Raw genomic sequence first — 18147 nt, 5'->3', positions numbered from 1 at the left:
TGGAACTATCTGAAGTCTTTTTGAATCACTTGACAATGAAGAATTTAGAACTTCCGTTGACGGGACTCTCTCTCTCTTTATACAGCTCTGATAGCTGGTTCTGGAGTGTTATGGGTCATGATTACGTATTTTATTATTGCAAAATTAGTGTCACTATAATGCATTCATGTGCAAGTGGAATTTTACTCTGAGCTCGTCAGGGTTGTAGTAATTTTTACTACTTACTATATGTACTAGTACATCATTGCTGGGTGGTTTAATCTACAACAAATCATATTTAGATATATGGAGTGATTATATGTGTTTTTGTCATTTCTTAATTAGTAAACAGCAAAAATGTGCAAGATTTCCTTCTGAAATGTGAAGTTTAAGTATAAAGAAATGGAAAAGTAAAATGGAAATACTTCTGTCACAAATGTACTTATACAGTACCTGAGTATACTTTCCACCACTGCCGTATTATATTATACCCCACTTAGTTAGCCTTCTTTTTAAATACTAAGATGGGTTTCACACCATAAGGTTTAGGTGGATGTATGAATAATGTGTGCAGACAAACTCAAAGTGTACGTATTAACGAACAAACATTATATAGGGACCCAACGTGTTCAAGATTGTATACAAACATTTGAAATAATGAAATCAATTACATTATGAATGAATACTGAAATAATTGCTCAATCGATAAATAAAAAAGTAGAATATGTTAGAAGGGAGGTTCAGTGCTGTGGTCCAAATAATATAATTTCAGATTTATTCTGGTTAAATTTATGAAAGTCCATCTGGCCACATTTGCATATCTGCAGTGTAGTTCCTCCTTCAACCCCCGGGGTGTGACAGCAAGTTCATCAACAGTTCCTTTGCACTTTCTAAATGGCAAAGAAGAAGTTTCAGATTTTTTTCGGGGGGGGGGGGGCTGTGTGTGAGGGGCTGGCCCTTTTTTTGTTCTGCTGGAGAATCCTGCTTGAACGGTGAGCAGGAGCACAACAGACTGACAAGAGAATCACAACGCCGCGGAACAACTCGGGCCAAATCACGGCCCCGCGGAGGAAGAGAGGTCCGAAGAAGAAGAAGACAGCATCGCCCTCGAGCTCTCCAGTTAACTGCCTCCAGGGTCAACGGGCAGACAAGCAACGGGCCGCTATCTGCTGTTAGCCTATCAACTCCTCTGCGGGTCTGGGGGGGGGGGGGGGGCTGTGATAGGGGGGTGCACCGAGAGAAGACTACACGCCGAGAGGAGGGGGCTGGAAGTCTGAGACGCTTCCAGCCTGAAGGGGCCGGCGGGTTTTGGCCATAGTACCCGGACAAGCTAGCTTGTACCCGCGCAGCTAAGTGAATGGGATGGAGCCGGGACCGTCTGGCGCTGGTAGGTCTATTTTTTGTACTTAGTGTTTAATAAAAAAAATGTTATCAGTCCGCATACCTGAGTTATGGCTGCTGCAAATACATAGACTGCAACTGAGGAAAAAAAGGGGAGCTTGGTGAGAACAACGTCTGTTGCATCGTTACAGAGGGAGATGGAGATGGAGATGGAGGATGGAGGGCTCCCTTGTAGTCTGCATGCACACCACTTTGTAGACAACGTTATTATTTATCCAGATTTATAGCTGTACACGAGCCTTTTGAGGGAGCGCTGACAATGTCCTCAGCCATGCGCGGGGCCAGGGGAGGTCGTGGGAATCTAGGGTGAGGAGGGATGAGGTGAAGCCCGCCTTCAAGCACCACCACAGCAGCAGCAGCAGCAGCTGGCTGCACCCAGAACTCCCCACACAGCCTCCCTTTTCACTGACATGGTTATGGATGCTCACACTGTTCAGGTTCTTCCGAAGAGTGTTAAACATCTGTGTACATTACACACACATCAGGGACACAGGTTTAAACATCTGCAGAGACGCATGAATTATTTATATGTGTTGAACCAAAAATAATCCTCAATTGTGATATCCGTGCATCTGCTGTCAGAGTTCACAGAAGCTCTTTCTTTTTTTAGACTTGGGAAAGACTGAGAAGCATGTGCAGTGTGCATTGCAGTTATCTGTGGGGTTTCGGTCTGCATGCTTTATGTGCTTCAGATGTGCTGATCAGGGGCAGTGCTGGTCTTTATTTGGCAGTTGTCTTGGATGGCTGAGGTGTGGAAGCAGCCAATTGAAACACAAGGTAGTGTTTGTCTTCATGCCCAGGTCTAAAGTCCAGCTATCACGGAAAATCTTGAACCCTAGCACTTACAATCCCGCCTTGAGTCTGTCTTGTACTTTTGAAAGGCAGGGTTTATAACTTGAATGCTGTCTATTGTTTTTTAAAGGAGATGGTGAGCTCATAGATTGTTATGCATTGTTAACTGCATCATTTGGATGGCGTCTTTACAAGAGATTGAAATTACGTTGTCAATCCATGACACTGAGCATGGAATTCAGTTGAATAGGCTTGTTTTTATTTTTTAGGATTGGGGGAGGGGCCCCTCATCTCAAAGTCTGCTTTTGTGTTTTGAAGTGTGATTATTCAACGTGCTATTTTCCAAGATAGAGCTGATTGCCATGTTTAGCTCGTGGTCAACAGCCAATTATTCAGGGAGCCAAAACTGTTTGGCCCAAAACAATTGAAGCATAATTGTCTGTTCCTCCTCATTCATGCACTTGGTCGTGATCTCCTGATGAGGGAAGGGGTCACCACTGCTCCCTGTTTTGAGATTGTACAGCCTCGTTTCTTTTGCGACGTGAATCATTACAATTTTTTTAATGTCTAGTCCTGAATGCTTGAAGACGTCGTCCTCCAGATGTCACCAAAAGGATCACTAAATTAACCAAATTAAAGGGGGTAAAACATGTACATGTTTCCCTTGATAGTAGTCCTTTCCCCATGTGACCTGGTTTTACTTGCTTGTTACGTCACCGTAGACAGAAAGTTGTGAGTTGTGTCTTCATGTCGTGATGCAGCACCGAAGCTCTGCTTTAAGTCTTGCCGCCCCGGGAAAAGCCCGCTATTGTCTTGGGATGTGTGAAAGCGCTGGCTCCGCTTCCCACCATCTGCCTTCACTGGCACGAGGGCGAAGTGTGCGTCATTGTGTGAGTGCGCGGCGATCACAACTCACCCGAGACACACACGCACACACACACACACACACACACATACATGCTCTCCTGCACATGGAGGTCAACACATGTCTGGCGTCTGGGTTTGTGGTGTTTGTCCGATTTGTGTGATTTTTACACGTAGACACACATGAAGCAGAGCCATCTTTCTGTGTTTCATGGCTGATGTTACTCTTCCTGTTAGTTTGGCATTTTCCAAAAAGCTCAGTGAGCTTATGATTGAGTGGTACGAGGATTTCCATCGCAGCTATTTCAAGCAGGGCTTTTCCCGTTTGGGATACACAATGTAGTGACCAGAAAGGCCAAGGTCTCTTCACTACGACCACAGCGGCACCCTGCCTCCTCCCATCTCCTCCAACAGCCATACACACACACACACACACACACACACACACACACACACACAGACAGAGGTCCCCTGATATCCATGACAATGCTGTGTTGCCGTGGTGTCTCCATGGTGAGGCTGGGAATGTAGAGGGGGCCCCCTGTGTTTGTGTGTATGAGGGTGTGTGTGTGTGTGTGTTCACCGTAGCAAGGGCGCTCCCTCTATTCCGTACACCCGTGTGTGTGTGTGTGTGTGTGTGTGTGTGTGTGTGAGACAGAGGAGCAGGGCAGCTGGGGTCTTTGTTGTGGTGGAGGAGGGCTGTTCTCTGGGGACCCAGAGGTTAAGGCACTGGGCCCCTCTCAGGCAGGAGTCACACAGCTAGCCTCACATCTAGCACCTAGTCCTGGACCCTTTTAAGACCTCCTGACATGATGGTCACTGATCAGTGGATGCGGCGGGCTACTTGTTACTTCCTCTGCCAATGAAATGCTGGTTGGTCTATAAAATGTTGAAAATAAGAGTGGAGAATGCCGAAATCCGCTCCCAGAGCCTTCCTCTGCTTTCACTTGTTCCCTTTCTTGTTCTTGCCATTGCTTTGCCTCCTCATTCCTACCTGCCTCTAAACCGCCTCCCCTCTGTCACCCGTCCTCATCGATGGCTCCCTGTCTCCTTGTCTCTCCAGTGCCCATGGGGGACTTCCCCCCACCCCTGCAGCAGGTGTTCCATGCCCCCCGCCGGCCAGGCATGGGTACCGTGGGCAAGCCCATCAAGCTGCTGGCCAACTACTTCGAGGTGGAGATCCCAAAGATTGACGTCTATCACTACGAGGTGGACATTAAGCCCGACAAGTGCCCGCGGAGAGTCAACAGGTAACAGGACGGTGCTACCCCTTCATCTGGTCACAGTGTGATCAGTACTTGTCTGTTGTCATGTATCAGAAGTGGTTATTTATTCAATTGTGGCAACAATGTATGCATTCTTGCAGTGTAACTGGTTAAAAATTATGCGTTTACTAACGTTTACTATCGTTTGGCTTATATTTCTTTTGAATATGGCCCACAATCAAAAACATTTGGCCACCCCTGCCTTACATAGGTTGGTCTTACTAGCTTTAATGTGCATTATGTTTGCACCATGCATCTCTGTTATGCAGGTAAAGAAATTAGTTTGAAATGTGGTATAAACCAGAATATTTTGTCATAAATGACTCAAATCAGGGGCAAAAAAATCTGAACCATGTGACCTTCTTTTAATATTTTCAGGCAATGAAACGTATTTTCCTAACTAAAAAAAGTCCATCCATCTGTGCAGGATCAGGCTAAAATAAAACACCTAAGTATGCATGGGTTTCACTTCATATTAAGCAGTAGGCCTGCAGTAGCTGTGTCCGAGTCACCGGACTGGACAGATGGTGGAGTCAAGGGTGGGGCTCACTTCACGGACTCTTTCACCTTGGCTGGTGTAAAAACAGTCACTGATTTGAGACGGGTTCTTAGGATATTCTTCTGGTCGGTTCACTCTCGAAGTATTCAGGCAAACTATGCTACTTGCTACATGCTCGCAATCTCAGTATATGTTTTTTCATGAAACCATTAATTCCTAGACAGTTTTTAATGGCCCCCTTAACAGAATATAAACAAGACACAGTTGCAACAAACATTCGTATTTAAAGGTACAATTATAAAATCCAGGGGCGAATATTCTGTCCGTCTGCACGCCACACAATACATATCTATCATCATGTTTGATCCAAGAATATGTACCTCTTCATAAAGGCATGAATGCCAATTTCCCATTTCCTCAGCTCTCTCTGCTTTAGACTATAATTGTAGTGTCACACTACAAGTGGCTGTCAACAAGATACGACGTGTGTGTGTGTGTGTGTGTCTTTTGTGTGGAGTTGTGTGTCTGGTATCAGGGACAGGCTAGAAGCAGGAATATGATGTATGTGTCTTGGCACTAGCCCAATCCAATCTATGAACTCTCAGGTTTACTGTCCCAGTGCTGCCGACTAACAGCCTCGGCCCTTTGGAGACTCGTCAATAATCATTTAGAAAGATGGGCTGTAAAATTGTGAGATTAGAATCAATCTAGGAAGCCCTGATAGATGGTCTGTGGGTTTTATTACTGATCAAAAATTGCATCTGGCTATTAGAAGCAAGATGCTAGTTTACAAATGTACGGTAGCCGTTATTGTCAACAAGTTTGTTTTAGACTTTAATGACAAAAAAATATGTTTTTGCGTATTTCCTCCAGACCAATTAATTATTTCCCCCAAAAACTGAAAAGAATAACTTGACATTATGTGTTTATCTGTATTTAAACAGCCCTGACTTCATACGGCCTCATATTGCATTTTCTCTTTGATTAAATAGGTAATTTTGTTGTTAAGCAGAAAGATGAGAGCTCTCTTGGAGACTCCTTGAGCTTTGCTGTCCTCCCAATTATCAAGGATGTGAACAGAAATGGAAACAAATCGATTACAAATACTCGGTTACTGAACAGTAGTTTGCTCAGAATCCCTGGAATTCTAAGGAAGAAAGTTGCACGTGTTGATACACCTGCTCTAACACTCAGAGAGGGTCTCTTCTGGTTTCACTGGTTGGAGACAAAGGTTCTAAGAAGGCGTGCAAAGGTCAAGCCCTTTGACCTTTTTCTATTGAGAACAACTCCTCAACAACTCTTCCCCCCCCCCCTCCACACACACACACACACACACACACACACACACTTCTATGAAGGCCAAGGCACCGTGCATTGAAAAGTGGGCCCCTGCCCACACCCTCATTCTTTTTGTCCTGGCCTCTCCCCCTGTGACCATGAGATATTGCACCCAACAGCTGCATCCTGCTTGGTCAATTTTCTATCATCTTTAGAACTGTCCCCCCCCCCCACACCTGATCAGGCGATGGTTTTAATTGGCAGAGCGGAGTCTCTTTCTTGCTTTTTGCCGCACGTTAACCCCATACTGTGTGTGTGTGTGTGTGTGTGTGTGTCTCGCGTCCTACAGGGAGGTGGTGGAATACATGGTGCAACACTTCAAGCCCCAGCTCTTTGGCGACAGGAAGCCAGTGTATGACGGCAAGAAGAACATCTACACGGTGCTAGCGCTTCCAATCGGGAGTGAGAAGGTAGATGTTTGAAGTTGCTTTGCTTTACGTCGTTACACGTTGCTATCGTCACCACCTCATTTGTCCTCGGGGATCAATAGTCGATCTTAAGCCCCGTTTGAACAGGAGTTACACTGTTTCTCCAGGGGAGGAAGGGTTGTATGAAAAACACTGAATAGAAAGGGGCTATTTATCTCCTGTAAAGCACAAATGTCTGTCCCAGTATTCACAACAATCTGTTTTATGGAACACTAACTGTCTAGTTTTGGACTCCTCCGGTTGCAAAAACAAATCAGATTGTATGCAAGTCAATGAGAAAATGACTTCTCACTTGATTTATTACCTCAGTAAACATGGCAAACATGAGTTTATGGTCTCAATCGCTAGTATCAAGTCTTTTTCAATGCAGCATGATGTTCATTTGGTAAATGATGGTCCATTTAGAGTCAAATAGACCTTAAAGCAGCACTAGCTGCATCTCCCAGTTTCCAGTCTTACTGCTAAGCGGCTGGCTGTAGCTTCATATTTACACACTTGAACGTTGTATTGATTTTCTCATCCAACTCTTGGCTTGGTGGCTTTTGAACCACCCTCTTTAGTGTGAAATGCCTTCTTGAATAAGGAATCTTGCATGAAATAGAGTTTCCAGCATACTGCACAGCTTGATAATGATCTCTTTCTTGCTTATAGTTCATCTTCATTCAATTTCTGGTTGTTGTTCTCCTCCTTCAGCCTTGTTCTTTACCTCCCCTCTCCGTTTCTGTCTTTCCTGTCCTCTATTTCTCCAGGTGGATTTTGAGGTAACCATCCCAGGTGAGGGCAAAGATCGAATCTTCAAGGTGTCCATCCGTTGGCTGGCCAAAGTGTCATGGCGCCTGCTGCAGGAGACTCTGGTCAGCGGTCGGCTGCAGGTCCCCCTCGACTCGGTCCAAGCCCTGGATGTGGCCATGCGCCACCTGGCCTCTATGAGGTACACCACTGTTACCCACAGACACAAACACTCATACATACATACGGCAACACCCCGACTCCTGTCAAATTAAAGTTATATTCATGTACATCTTAAAAGCAGATTGGGAAGTAATGTTTTTACCTTGTTGGCAAAATAACTGGACTGTTCCACTCGCATAACATCAGACCGTCATAGCTCCAGGGGTCAGAGTCACTAAACAAAGGTTGTTAGCCGAGACCTGTGTGAATGTATCCACTGAACAATGCGGAGCAGGGGTATAACGATAACTCTTCAAGCTTGTGAGAAGTTAAGTGGTAATGTTTCCCCGTGTTTTGTCTGTTTCAGATCAACACGACACTTTTCTTTGTAACTCCTATTTTAGTGTTTTTCCATTCAGGTTTATTGTTGACTTATTGTGAAACCTCCTGCATGAGATGAAAACATTACTGGATATGAACTCATGCTGAGGTCATGCTTTGAAATAAGTCTTTTTTGCACATTCGTCATTTTCTCCTCCCTCCCCACCTCCTCCAATTAGGTACACTCCAGTGGGCCGCTCATTTTTCTCCCCACCTGAAGGATACTACCACCCACTGGGTGGGGGGAGGGAAGTCTGGTTTGGCTTCCACCAGTCTGTGCGCCCCGCCATGTGGAAGATGATGCTCAACATTGACGGTGAGTCACCAAGTGACTGATCTCATTTTTTTTACTGACATTGCATGACTGGGCAGAAACCGTCAGACAGTCAGAAATGGTGAAAATAAAAGTAATCTGGTACCAAGGAGGATTTGAATCACCAATCATTATTTGATTTATAATTATGATATAAATACAGGCTTCTATTGGCTGATTGTAACATTATTTTGGCTCTGATAAATACCTAAAATGGTGACGTGAGGGCGTAACAAAAGTTGCGGGCATCCGTCAACCTTTTGTGAAGTTGCTCTTCTCTGACCTGTGTGGACTTATTGCTGCGCTCTGTCTCCCCCTAGTGTCGGCCACGGCCTTCTACAAAGCCCAGCCTGTAATCGAGTTCATGTGTGAAGTTTTGGACATCCGCAATATCGACGAGCAGCCCAAGACTCTCACGGACTCGCAAAGGGTCCGCTTCACCAAGGAGATTAAAGGTGGGTTACTGGAAAGTGTGAAAGTGCCGCCTAAACACAGCATGATGAGCCCTCAACACCTTCGCGTCTCTGTCTGAAGATTATTTTTACCTGCATTTCAAAAATGTTACTAGACCTTATAAATTACTGCCACATGTAACAAGCAACATTTTCCTTTTAAGCTCTTTTAATTACTTTGCTTCTAATTATCATGTCTGTCCTTCTGTGTCTGTGTTTTGCCTGTCTACACCCCTCATTGTTGGGATGACCAGGCCTGAAGGTGGAGGTGACTCACTGTGGCCAAATGAAGAGGAAGTATCGTGTATGCAATGTCACCCGACGACCTGCCAGCCACCAAACGTGAGGACGCAGACGTCATTGAATTTAATTGTCAAATGCACCCATTGTTTATCTTTATGCGTACATCTACGTTATTAGGATTTCCCCTGCATCTGAGGAACCATGAGGATAAGGCAAATTAGAACCGTGACGGATTGTGGAAACGACAGCACAGAGTCCTCCTGTTCTCTGTAGTTACAGTTGCCTGATTCTGATGTTTGCATGAATGAGTGAATGAAAAGGAGAAATGCAGAGGTGGAGAAGAATACTGAACGGCTGTCTCCACAGTTGACGCCCACACTGTTTTATGGTTATTTATTTTTGCTTAAGTGGCGTCTCTCTTGTTCACTCCGTCCCTCACTGGTCCTCACAACAGCCTCTCCCTCTGTCTCTCGTCATCTGACTCATTTGTTGGCTCTTTCTTTCCACCTGGAACTCTCCTAGAGGAACTATATTAATCTCTAGTCCCTGCCGACGCAGGCAACGCTCCTGATTTCCTCAAAAGGTTCTTAATCCCCCGGGAAGTTTTTGCATTGGAAAGGTTCCTCTTTATAAAAAAAAGTATTTATCAGTATTTTATCCAAAATTATTTATTTTTAGTGCTGTAATTATATTACAATACAATAAATTTGGTTATAAAATGAAAACAAAGAGAAATAATTGTTTACTGCCAACTGAGTGAGCGACTTAAAGTCTTAACAACACAGCGACTTAAAGTCTTAACATTTTAACATCAAGCCAGTGACGCATTGCAATGACCGTGACATTTGTCATTGATGCGCCACACACTCATGACCACACAGGGGTGGATCCACTCGAAATCTTCTGTTTATCGTTACAGCAAAGGCAACTTCCTCCTCCTTTTTACCAGCTCACACCATAGTTACGTATGTTTCTTGTCTTGTCAACCAGGTTTCCCCTCCAGCTCGAAAGTGGGCAGACAGTAGAATGTACAGTGGCCCAGTACTTCAAGCAGAAGTACAACCTGCAGCTAAAATACCCCCACCTACCCTGTCTACAGGTGGGGCAGGAGCAGAAGCACACCTACCTGCCTCTGGAGGTGAGGAAGGACTAACGACACCATGTACACCGACTTAAAAACTAGTTTGAGATGCATCCAGGATTAATGCGATTCATGTGAACAACCAATATTTACACCCCAATGACTCTGGATTTAATTGTTCCAGGTGTGTAACATTGTAGCAGGTCAGCGGTGCATCAAGAAGCTGACAGATAATCAGACCTCCACCATGATCAAAGCCACAGCTCGCTCTGCACCCGACAGACAAGAGGAGATCACCAGGCTGGTGAGTAGTAGAGACAACTGGTGGGGGGAGGCCTCACAGCGGATGTAACGACAGTGTATGGGAACGTATGATGTTTTTTCTCTCGTCACAGATGAAGAACGCTAACTTCAACCTGGACCCGTACATCCAGGAGTTTGGGATCAAGGTGAAAGATGACATGGCTGAGGTGACGGGCAGGGTGCTCCCAGCCCCTATCCTGCAGTATGGAGGACGGGTAATACACTTTTATTATTTTAAATAAAATCAGTTTTTGATGTTATGATGGGAGTGTACGGAAGTAGGGACACTCCAAACTCCTCCGGTCCTCTCTTCCACAGAACCGTGCCATAGCAACCCCCAACCAGGGAGTGTGGGACATGAGGGGGAAGCAGTTCTATAACGGCATCGAGATCAAAGTGTGGGCCATTGCCTGCTTTGCCCCCCAGAAGCAGTGCAGAGAAGAGGTGCTCAAGTAAGTACTAATGAGTGGTAACAGTGGGAATTAAAAATCCCCTCATGATTCTTTGGCTGTTTAGCATTTAATAGTGGTAAGTCATTAGATTCTTTTAATTTAGCTGCTAGCGAGAGAAAGAAATTTGCATCCACAACGCCATATTTGACCTACATTTGGTATCTCAAACACAGCGATTCATTTTTTTAATAATATCATTGATACTATTTCCTGATGCCAGGGCAGAGATGCAGTGCAAGGCAACAGTAAAGTATGAAAAGCCTTAGCTTGCTGAACTTTGTCTCAACTACTCTGGTTTTCTCTTCAGGAACTTCACAGACCAGCTGCGTAAGATCTCAAAGGATGCCGGGATGCCGATTCAGGGCCAGCCATGTTTCTGTAAATACGCCCAGGGAGCGGACAGCGTGGAGCCCATGTTCAGACACCTGAAGAACACCTACGCCGGCCTGCAGCTCATCATCGTCATCCTGCCGGGAAAGACTCCTGTCTATGGTAAGCTATGGTACTTTTTCTTTTTCTTGAATATACATCATCAAGGGACATCAAGACAGCTTCAAGAGTCAAACTTGACACGATGTTACCTTTAGCGTCATGGTGTTCTTCATGTGCCGTTTCCAAACTGTCCCCTTTAGCCGAGGTAAAGCGTGTGGGAGACACCCTCTTGGGCATGGCCACGCAGTGCGTCCAGGTGAAGAACGTGGTGAAGACGTCCCCTCAGACCCTCTCCAACCTCTGCCTCAAGATCAACGTGAAGCTGGGAGGCATCAACAACATCCTGGTGCCTCACCAACGGTGAGCTTTTGTTCGGGCTGCTTTTGAATTAGTTGTACACATTTATGGCAGGAGGACCACGGTGAGAATTTAAATAATAGTTGTGTCACATATATAAACAGGTGTTTGCACCTAAGATGCATTTATGAGCAAGTGTAATTTGCATCTCCTCCTCCCCCATTTACATTCTCAGGTCAGCAGTGTTTCAGCAGCCGGTTATCTTCCTGGGAGCAGACGTCACGCACCCCCCTGCTGGAGATGGCAAGAAGCCCTCCATTACTGCTGTAAGTCTCACAAATGACACCTTTATTAAACAACACCAGTCGTCCTTGAACACAAGCTCAGGAAAAAGGGAGTGTGCAAACATTGCATGTCACACATGATCGGGGCATGCATGTAAAAGTCATGTGTGGCCTTCAATACATTCAGGTGTTATTTAGGTAGAGTAGTGGCCATTATAAGAGGAACAGCAGCATGAGCCATTGTGTTAGTGTCGCTCCAACATTCAGACGGCTAACAGTGGAACTATATCTGGTGAATAGTTGCCTTTTAAGAACGATGGATCATTGCCAACAGGGATTTGATCAAAGCCAAAAAAAATTTTGTCAAATCTATTTGTAAGTATATAGTGATATAAAGGGAAAGAGATCTAAATCATTTTTAAGAATTGCCACAGTGTAGTGTGGCTTCTCTGATGGCAGTGCTGATGCTAAGTTGGCAGGGGCACTCCTTTTTATTGGCAAATAAAAAAACAACGAGATTATGCAAATTACCTCAAGATGTCATAGAAAAGCAAACGCATGGTCGTGGTTGCTTGGTGACAGTGGCGCTGTGTGACAGCGATGCTGTAAAAGAAGAATCCTGCAGCCATAAATAGTATGTTTGAGGCAGAAGAGCTTTAACACCTTTTGGATCTTTAACACAGACAACAAGTCAATCAAAACACTAGAGACCAGTGTCATTACAATCAGCTCATACGTGAGTATTTATTATCAACTTGACTGTTACGGTAGCATGATTGCACAATATAAATGGGGAAATGCGATGATGATTTTTGAGTGTTTGATCGATGGATCATCATCACCTTGAGCTCTGGTAGCTTTGGATGGGCATTTGTAATTCATTTGGCATTTTCATTAAAACATCATTAATTAAAGCCCTACTTTATAGCTTTAATAAGTATAAGCACCCTCAGGCAGCTCATAACACTTAACAAGCAATTAAGCCTGAAGAAAAGCCGTGCTTTGAAAGTCCATGTCCTGAGTCTGACGTTTCGTTATTGCTCGGATACACAATATATGAGGCTGAACGCAAAAAAAACAAAAACAGAAGGCAGTCAGCGAGGGGTCAGGGAGGGATGAAGGGAAAAAACTGGCTCATCTCTGACTCACATTCCAAAAGGAAATGACGTCAGCCCCCCCCCCCTGCTCGGCTGTGGTTGGCTGTGGTTGTTGCCTAGCAATTATGACAAACGCTGGAGTCACACACGGAGAGGAGAGAGAGAGGGTCTCATCTTGTTCCTCCTGACTGTGGAGAAAACTGGTAAAAAAAAAATGATGATTGTAGTGCAGTGGGAAGAATATGAGGGAAGAACACTAAAAGGCTGATGAAGAGCCTCCCACACTTCCCAGTGGCGGCCTCTAGGGGACGCCAACGCACAGATACACACATTGGGACAAGTGAGTGGTGAAAGCAGATTGAGGTGTCGTCTAACTAACATGATTGTCTTTGTTTCTCTGTCCTACATTTGATGGAAAGCAATGTATGTGTCACCAGCGGGAATCCAAATCACTAAGCCCACTAAGTGCCCTGTTCAACTGTGTCACTTCCTCCCTCCGGTCTCTTCCAGGTGGTAGGCAGTATGGATGCTCATCCCAGCAGATACTGTGCCACAGTGCGAGTCCAGAGGCCCAGGCAGGAGATCATCGAAGATTTGTCGTACATGGTGCGGGAACTGTTAATTCAGTTCTACAAGTCGACCCGGTTCAAGCCCACCAGGATCATTTTCTACAGAGATGGAGTTCCCGAGGGACAGTTGCCACAGGTAATATGACACCACGGTAGTTGAAACTGATGACTCATATACTAGAATCTATTGCATTGTCCTAAATATGTGAAAGTGGCGTATTCCTTGTAACCTAATTAGTTTTTTGCAAGGTGCATTTTTCTATAAAATAGATTATATCATAGTCGGTGCTAATAAAGAATGTTGTGGTGTGCAGATTCTCCACTACGAGCTCCTGGCCATCAGAGATGCGTGCATCAAGCTGGAGAAAGACTATCAGCCGGGCATCACCTACATCGTGGTGCAGAAACGCCACCACACACGCCTCTTCTGTGCTGACAAGTCTGAAAGGGTAACACATTTTTAATAATTCTTCTCTTTTCACAGTTACTTGTTTTGATATGTTTAATAATGATCATGTGTGTTTTTTTTGTGATAGATTGGGAAGAGTGGGAATATTCCTGCAGGGACTACAGTGGACACCAGCATCACTCATCCCTTTGAGTTTGACTTCTACCTGTGCAGCCACGCAGGCATACAGGTAATATTGACAGAGGAAAGATGTTTCGGTGTTTTTAGAATCCCTGAATAGATGAAGGCCTCTAACCCCGGTACTATTACACAGACGTATCTTTGTGTTTCATCTCATTTTTATTGCCGTCCCTCTGTCTCCAGGGTACCAGCCGGCCGTCTCACTACTACGTCTTATGGGATGACAATCGTTTCACGGCTGATGAGTTGCAGATTCTGACTTACCAGTTGTGCCACACGTACGTGCGCTGCACCCGCTCAGTCTCCATCCCTGCGCCAGCCTACTACGCCCGTCTTGTGGCCTTCCGTGCCCGCTACCATCTGGTGGACAAAGAACATGACAGGTTAGTGTGGTTGTGAAAGAAAATTGCTTGTGACGCCGCATTTTCATTGAAATATTTAAAACATATTTACTTACGCTATCACAAATATATGATCACATATGAAGTGTCGCTGATCTCCCCTCCCTGTCATCTCTCTGCAGTGGAGAGGGCAGCCATGTGTCTGGTCAGAGCAACGGTCGGGACCCTCAGGCGCTGGCTAAAGCTGTTCAGATTCACCACGACACCCTGAGTACCATGTACTTCGCCTGAGCCACACCAACCATCACCACCATCGACCCCTCCCACCTCATTTCTACCTGAGTGGGCACACAGCCCACCACCACCACCTCATCCCCATTCCCTTATTCCAAATGACTGCCCACCAGACATACTCCACAGACCTGCCAGTCATTCACCCAAATCCAACCAACATAAGGCCCCTCACCTGTAAAACACAGGCAGACTCTACAGCCTCATGCACTCAAAATGGTTATGAATATTATTATTATTGTCTTTTTTTAGGACTATTGCTCTTTTTTTATGTTGAATTTTTAAACGTGGGTATTATTATGTAATTGTAATGTACGCTACCTTCACACTCCTGTGTATGTGAGTATGCAATACGGACGGGAGGAAAACAGGCGGAAAAAAAAAGAATCACAAAAAACTTTTTGAACTGCCACCAGGATGCTGCCTCTTTACCAGTGTTCCAACTCCCTTAGCATGGGGATCCTCCAGAGACACGCACACCTACATGTATCATTTTATCGTTGTTATGAAGTACATTCATGTTTTTAATGTTTTTTAATAATAATGTTATTATTATTTTTTTTAAACTGCCTTGAGGAGTCCGAGGTATGGTACATTAGCACTTAGCGTTAGCATGTAGGTGCCACCAGTCCTGCACGTGAGCGTTTGTTAGAACATGTGAGGCTAGCCCTCTGGTCTTTGTGTTAGCGGAGACAGAAAGAGCAGGCGTAGCATATCGTAGATACTGCAGAGAAGTCCTGCCGCACTCTCCGTGCCGGTTGGCCAGTCCCTTTAGAGATTTAGCCTATAGAGGCAAGCTTACCAGAACAATAGAGGGACCATTTGCATAGAGTTTTATCAAATATACTTGCACCCCATGCACCTAAACCAGCATTATTAACCAACCAATGGAAAAGGGGCACTTAAACAGGAAGATAATCTTTCATTTCTGTATGCGTTGTTCTTTTAGTATTTACGAGGCACTTTTTCAATTTTTTTTATTTACTTATTGATTTTTTTTTTTACCTCAAAATAGTAAGATGCATAGCTTTCTGAACAAATAGGTAACTAAGGCAATAGGTGAGGTCAACACTCCTCTGTAGATTTGAATGCAGGCAAATGTAACGTCTGTGATCACTTAAGTGCTGCAAAGCTGAACTCTCACTCAGCGATTGACCTTGCTCCGATCATTCTGCACATTCCAACACGTATCAGTGGAGGTGACACCACACAGTGCACTCTAAATTGTCACACGCGTACTTCCTTGCATACCTACACACACACACACACCTATGCCCATTTTTACTGAACACAAAGCTCTTCCCTCTGCAGGCATTTACAACTCATAGCCTGAATAGCAGAAGCACACGCATAGCTGCCCTCTCCGTCTCTTTCGTAGCATGTAGAGACCAACCTCTTCAAATGCACTTGTCCCCTTTACATCCCTCCAAGCCAAACCGATCACTCGTCACTCTTCCCATGGTCACCTTCTATCCTTACCGTCTATCCTCACTTTGAACATCAGACACCTGCAGCATCCCCTGCCCCAATCCCCTAGCTTGTGTTAGCCAATACCCATTGGTGCTCTGTGTGCATGGGCGGCACAGATAGGGGATTGCTACTTTGGACAGGGTGGGCCACTATTACTACTACCTAATATGCCCTGCCTTTTACATCTAGTCACTTTCTGGATTTATGGAGGAAAAAAAAAAAATGCATGTAATTATTTTTTATGACTGGATATTCTGAGCCACCTTATTATGGTTTCCTTAGCGGTAGGAGCCTTGCGCTCGCCACTGCCTGTCAGACGTTTTGCCTCAATTGTGTAATGGTTCTAAAGACTGCTTCTTCCTTTGTCATTATTATAATTATGAATATTGTGACTAGTGTCGGAGTGTATCCACAAGAGGGCACTGTGGAGACGGTCTCAGAATTCCACCTCAGTTGCCCTTTAAGCGCCTCAAATCTCGTCTGACGATCAGAGCCCCTTTGAGCTGAAAGGGATCAAAAGATAAGAGATCAGAGGAGTTTGATTTTTTTTTTTAATCATGTTTATTAACGTGCATAATCAAAATGCCTTTGTACACCGTTTTACTGATTCGTCATTGTGTCCAAGGTGATTTGTATATATATATAATATTAACCCGTTATGTATTTTGGCTCACCAGTTGCCAGGCCTTTCACAGTTGGGGCCGGTGTTTTACCCCTCGTTCTGTGCTTTAAAGAAGAAAAAGAGAAGAGAAATCAGTCTTGGGGCATTTCCCCAATATCACTGAAACTCAGATGCAGTTCTTCACTCACTGAAGCCACAAAGCACCTTGCAAAGGAGGGAGACGACATGGCAGTCACCCTGGTAAATGCATCATGTGGATACCGGAGAGTCCACTCCCCTCCACACAGCCTCACTGTCTGACTAAGCAATATTGAAGCCACTGATCAAGAACAAGTCCTTGTCATAGCACTTCCCACATAGATTTGAATGAAAGGACATGGAAGCATATTATTTTGGCTCTGTATGTGATAGTATGGGAACTCTGTTGGGGCGGGTTATTTTTTAAAGAAAATAAAATTGTTTTTTATTACTCCTGTTGTTTTTTTTCTCTTACTTCTCTAACTTTATACTATATTTGCTTGGATTTGAATTAAATCTACATCTCAATAAGTAGTAATCAAGTCAGAACAGAAAATGGAACTTGCACATTTTTACATTACAACAGAGATGTAGCCCTAAACTGTTGGTTTTAATAAAAAAAATAAGATCATCCTTTATTAGTCCAGCAGTGGGGAAATGTACAGGATTACAGCAGCATAGTGCAAACAAGAGACATAGTAAAAAATCCACAATAACAGTGTATTTATACTGCACAGATGTTTAGTGTTGCGTTGTCTACTGGGAGCAGTAATGCAATAATTCATAGAGTGTGATGTATTAAAAACATACATATTGTCTCCACTAATGTATCCACAGTATTGTAAACACAGGGTTACATCTGGATGAAGGCGGAGTTGGTTCTTCTGACGTCTGGCGACACAGAGCCCACCTCCTCCTGTCGGTGTCAGAAACCCAACTTCACCATATTTAGCTCCGCAGAGTTGATCTGTCAAACCAGACAGAAAACCGGGACACTTACCGGCGGACACTAGCCCGGTGTTGACAGCGTCTTATTTTTTTTCTGGGTACCGGGGATACAAACTACAGAAGACGCCGCCGATGAGATATGGTGCTTGGGTGAACGGGGCCGTGTCAACGGCTGTTTTTAAACGCGATCAAAGTATCCATCGCCTGCCAGAATTATCCAACTATCAAACAGCCAGAGATAGCCATTTAGCTCATCACTGAAGCCCCGATGCTCGCTGTGCAGTAGACACGGATCCGTGTAGTCTCTGGTTCATCCTTCGGTTGGGGATTCGTTTGGACTCGGTGACCCCCGCTATGATGATGTCCTGACAGCTCACTCTGACAGCCACTTCGCTGAGCCTATAGGCTAGCGAGCTAACTTGGCTAACCAGGAGGTTTTGAGCAAACCAGTAAGCTTTTCTCCGTGGCAGTGAAACCCCTATTGGACACGTTGACCGTGTGCGGACG

At 44.7% G+C, this 18147-nt stretch overlaps 1 protein-coding gene across 1 annotated transcript; it reads left to right on the top strand.

The window, feature by feature from the left end:
- The first annotated feature begins 1223 nt into the window (after positions 1-1223).
- On the top strand, positions 1224-17143 carry ago1 (argonaute RISC component 1). The gene is made up of 19 exons (XM_076106831.1): positions 1224-1366; positions 4100-4286; positions 6428-6548; positions 7316-7497; positions 8018-8154; positions 8472-8606; positions 8858-8945; positions 9837-9984; positions 10112-10231; positions 10323-10445; positions 10549-10682; positions 10990-11174; positions 11315-11474; positions 11647-11737; positions 13303-13497; positions 13676-13810; positions 13898-13999; positions 14134-14333; positions 14474-17143. The coding sequence occupies exons 1-19, from the start codon at positions 1342-1344 to the stop codon at positions 14580-14582; spliced, it is 2577 nt and encodes an 858-aa protein (XP_075962946.1). The 5' UTR covers positions 1224-1341; the 3' UTR covers positions 14583-17143.
- Positions 17144-18147: the final 1004 nt, after the last annotated feature.

This window comes from Anarhichas minor, unplaced genomic scaffold (genome assembly GCF_050575085.1).
Source record: "Anarhichas minor isolate MPS153535 unplaced genomic scaffold, ASM5057508v1 ptg000035l, whole genome shotgun sequence".
Taxonomy (NCBI): domain Eukaryota; kingdom Metazoa; phylum Chordata; class Actinopteri; order Perciformes; family Anarhichadidae; genus Anarhichas; species Anarhichas minor.
Note: the sequence above shows the minus strand (reverse complement) of the source record. Positions and strands in the feature narration are given on the sequence as shown.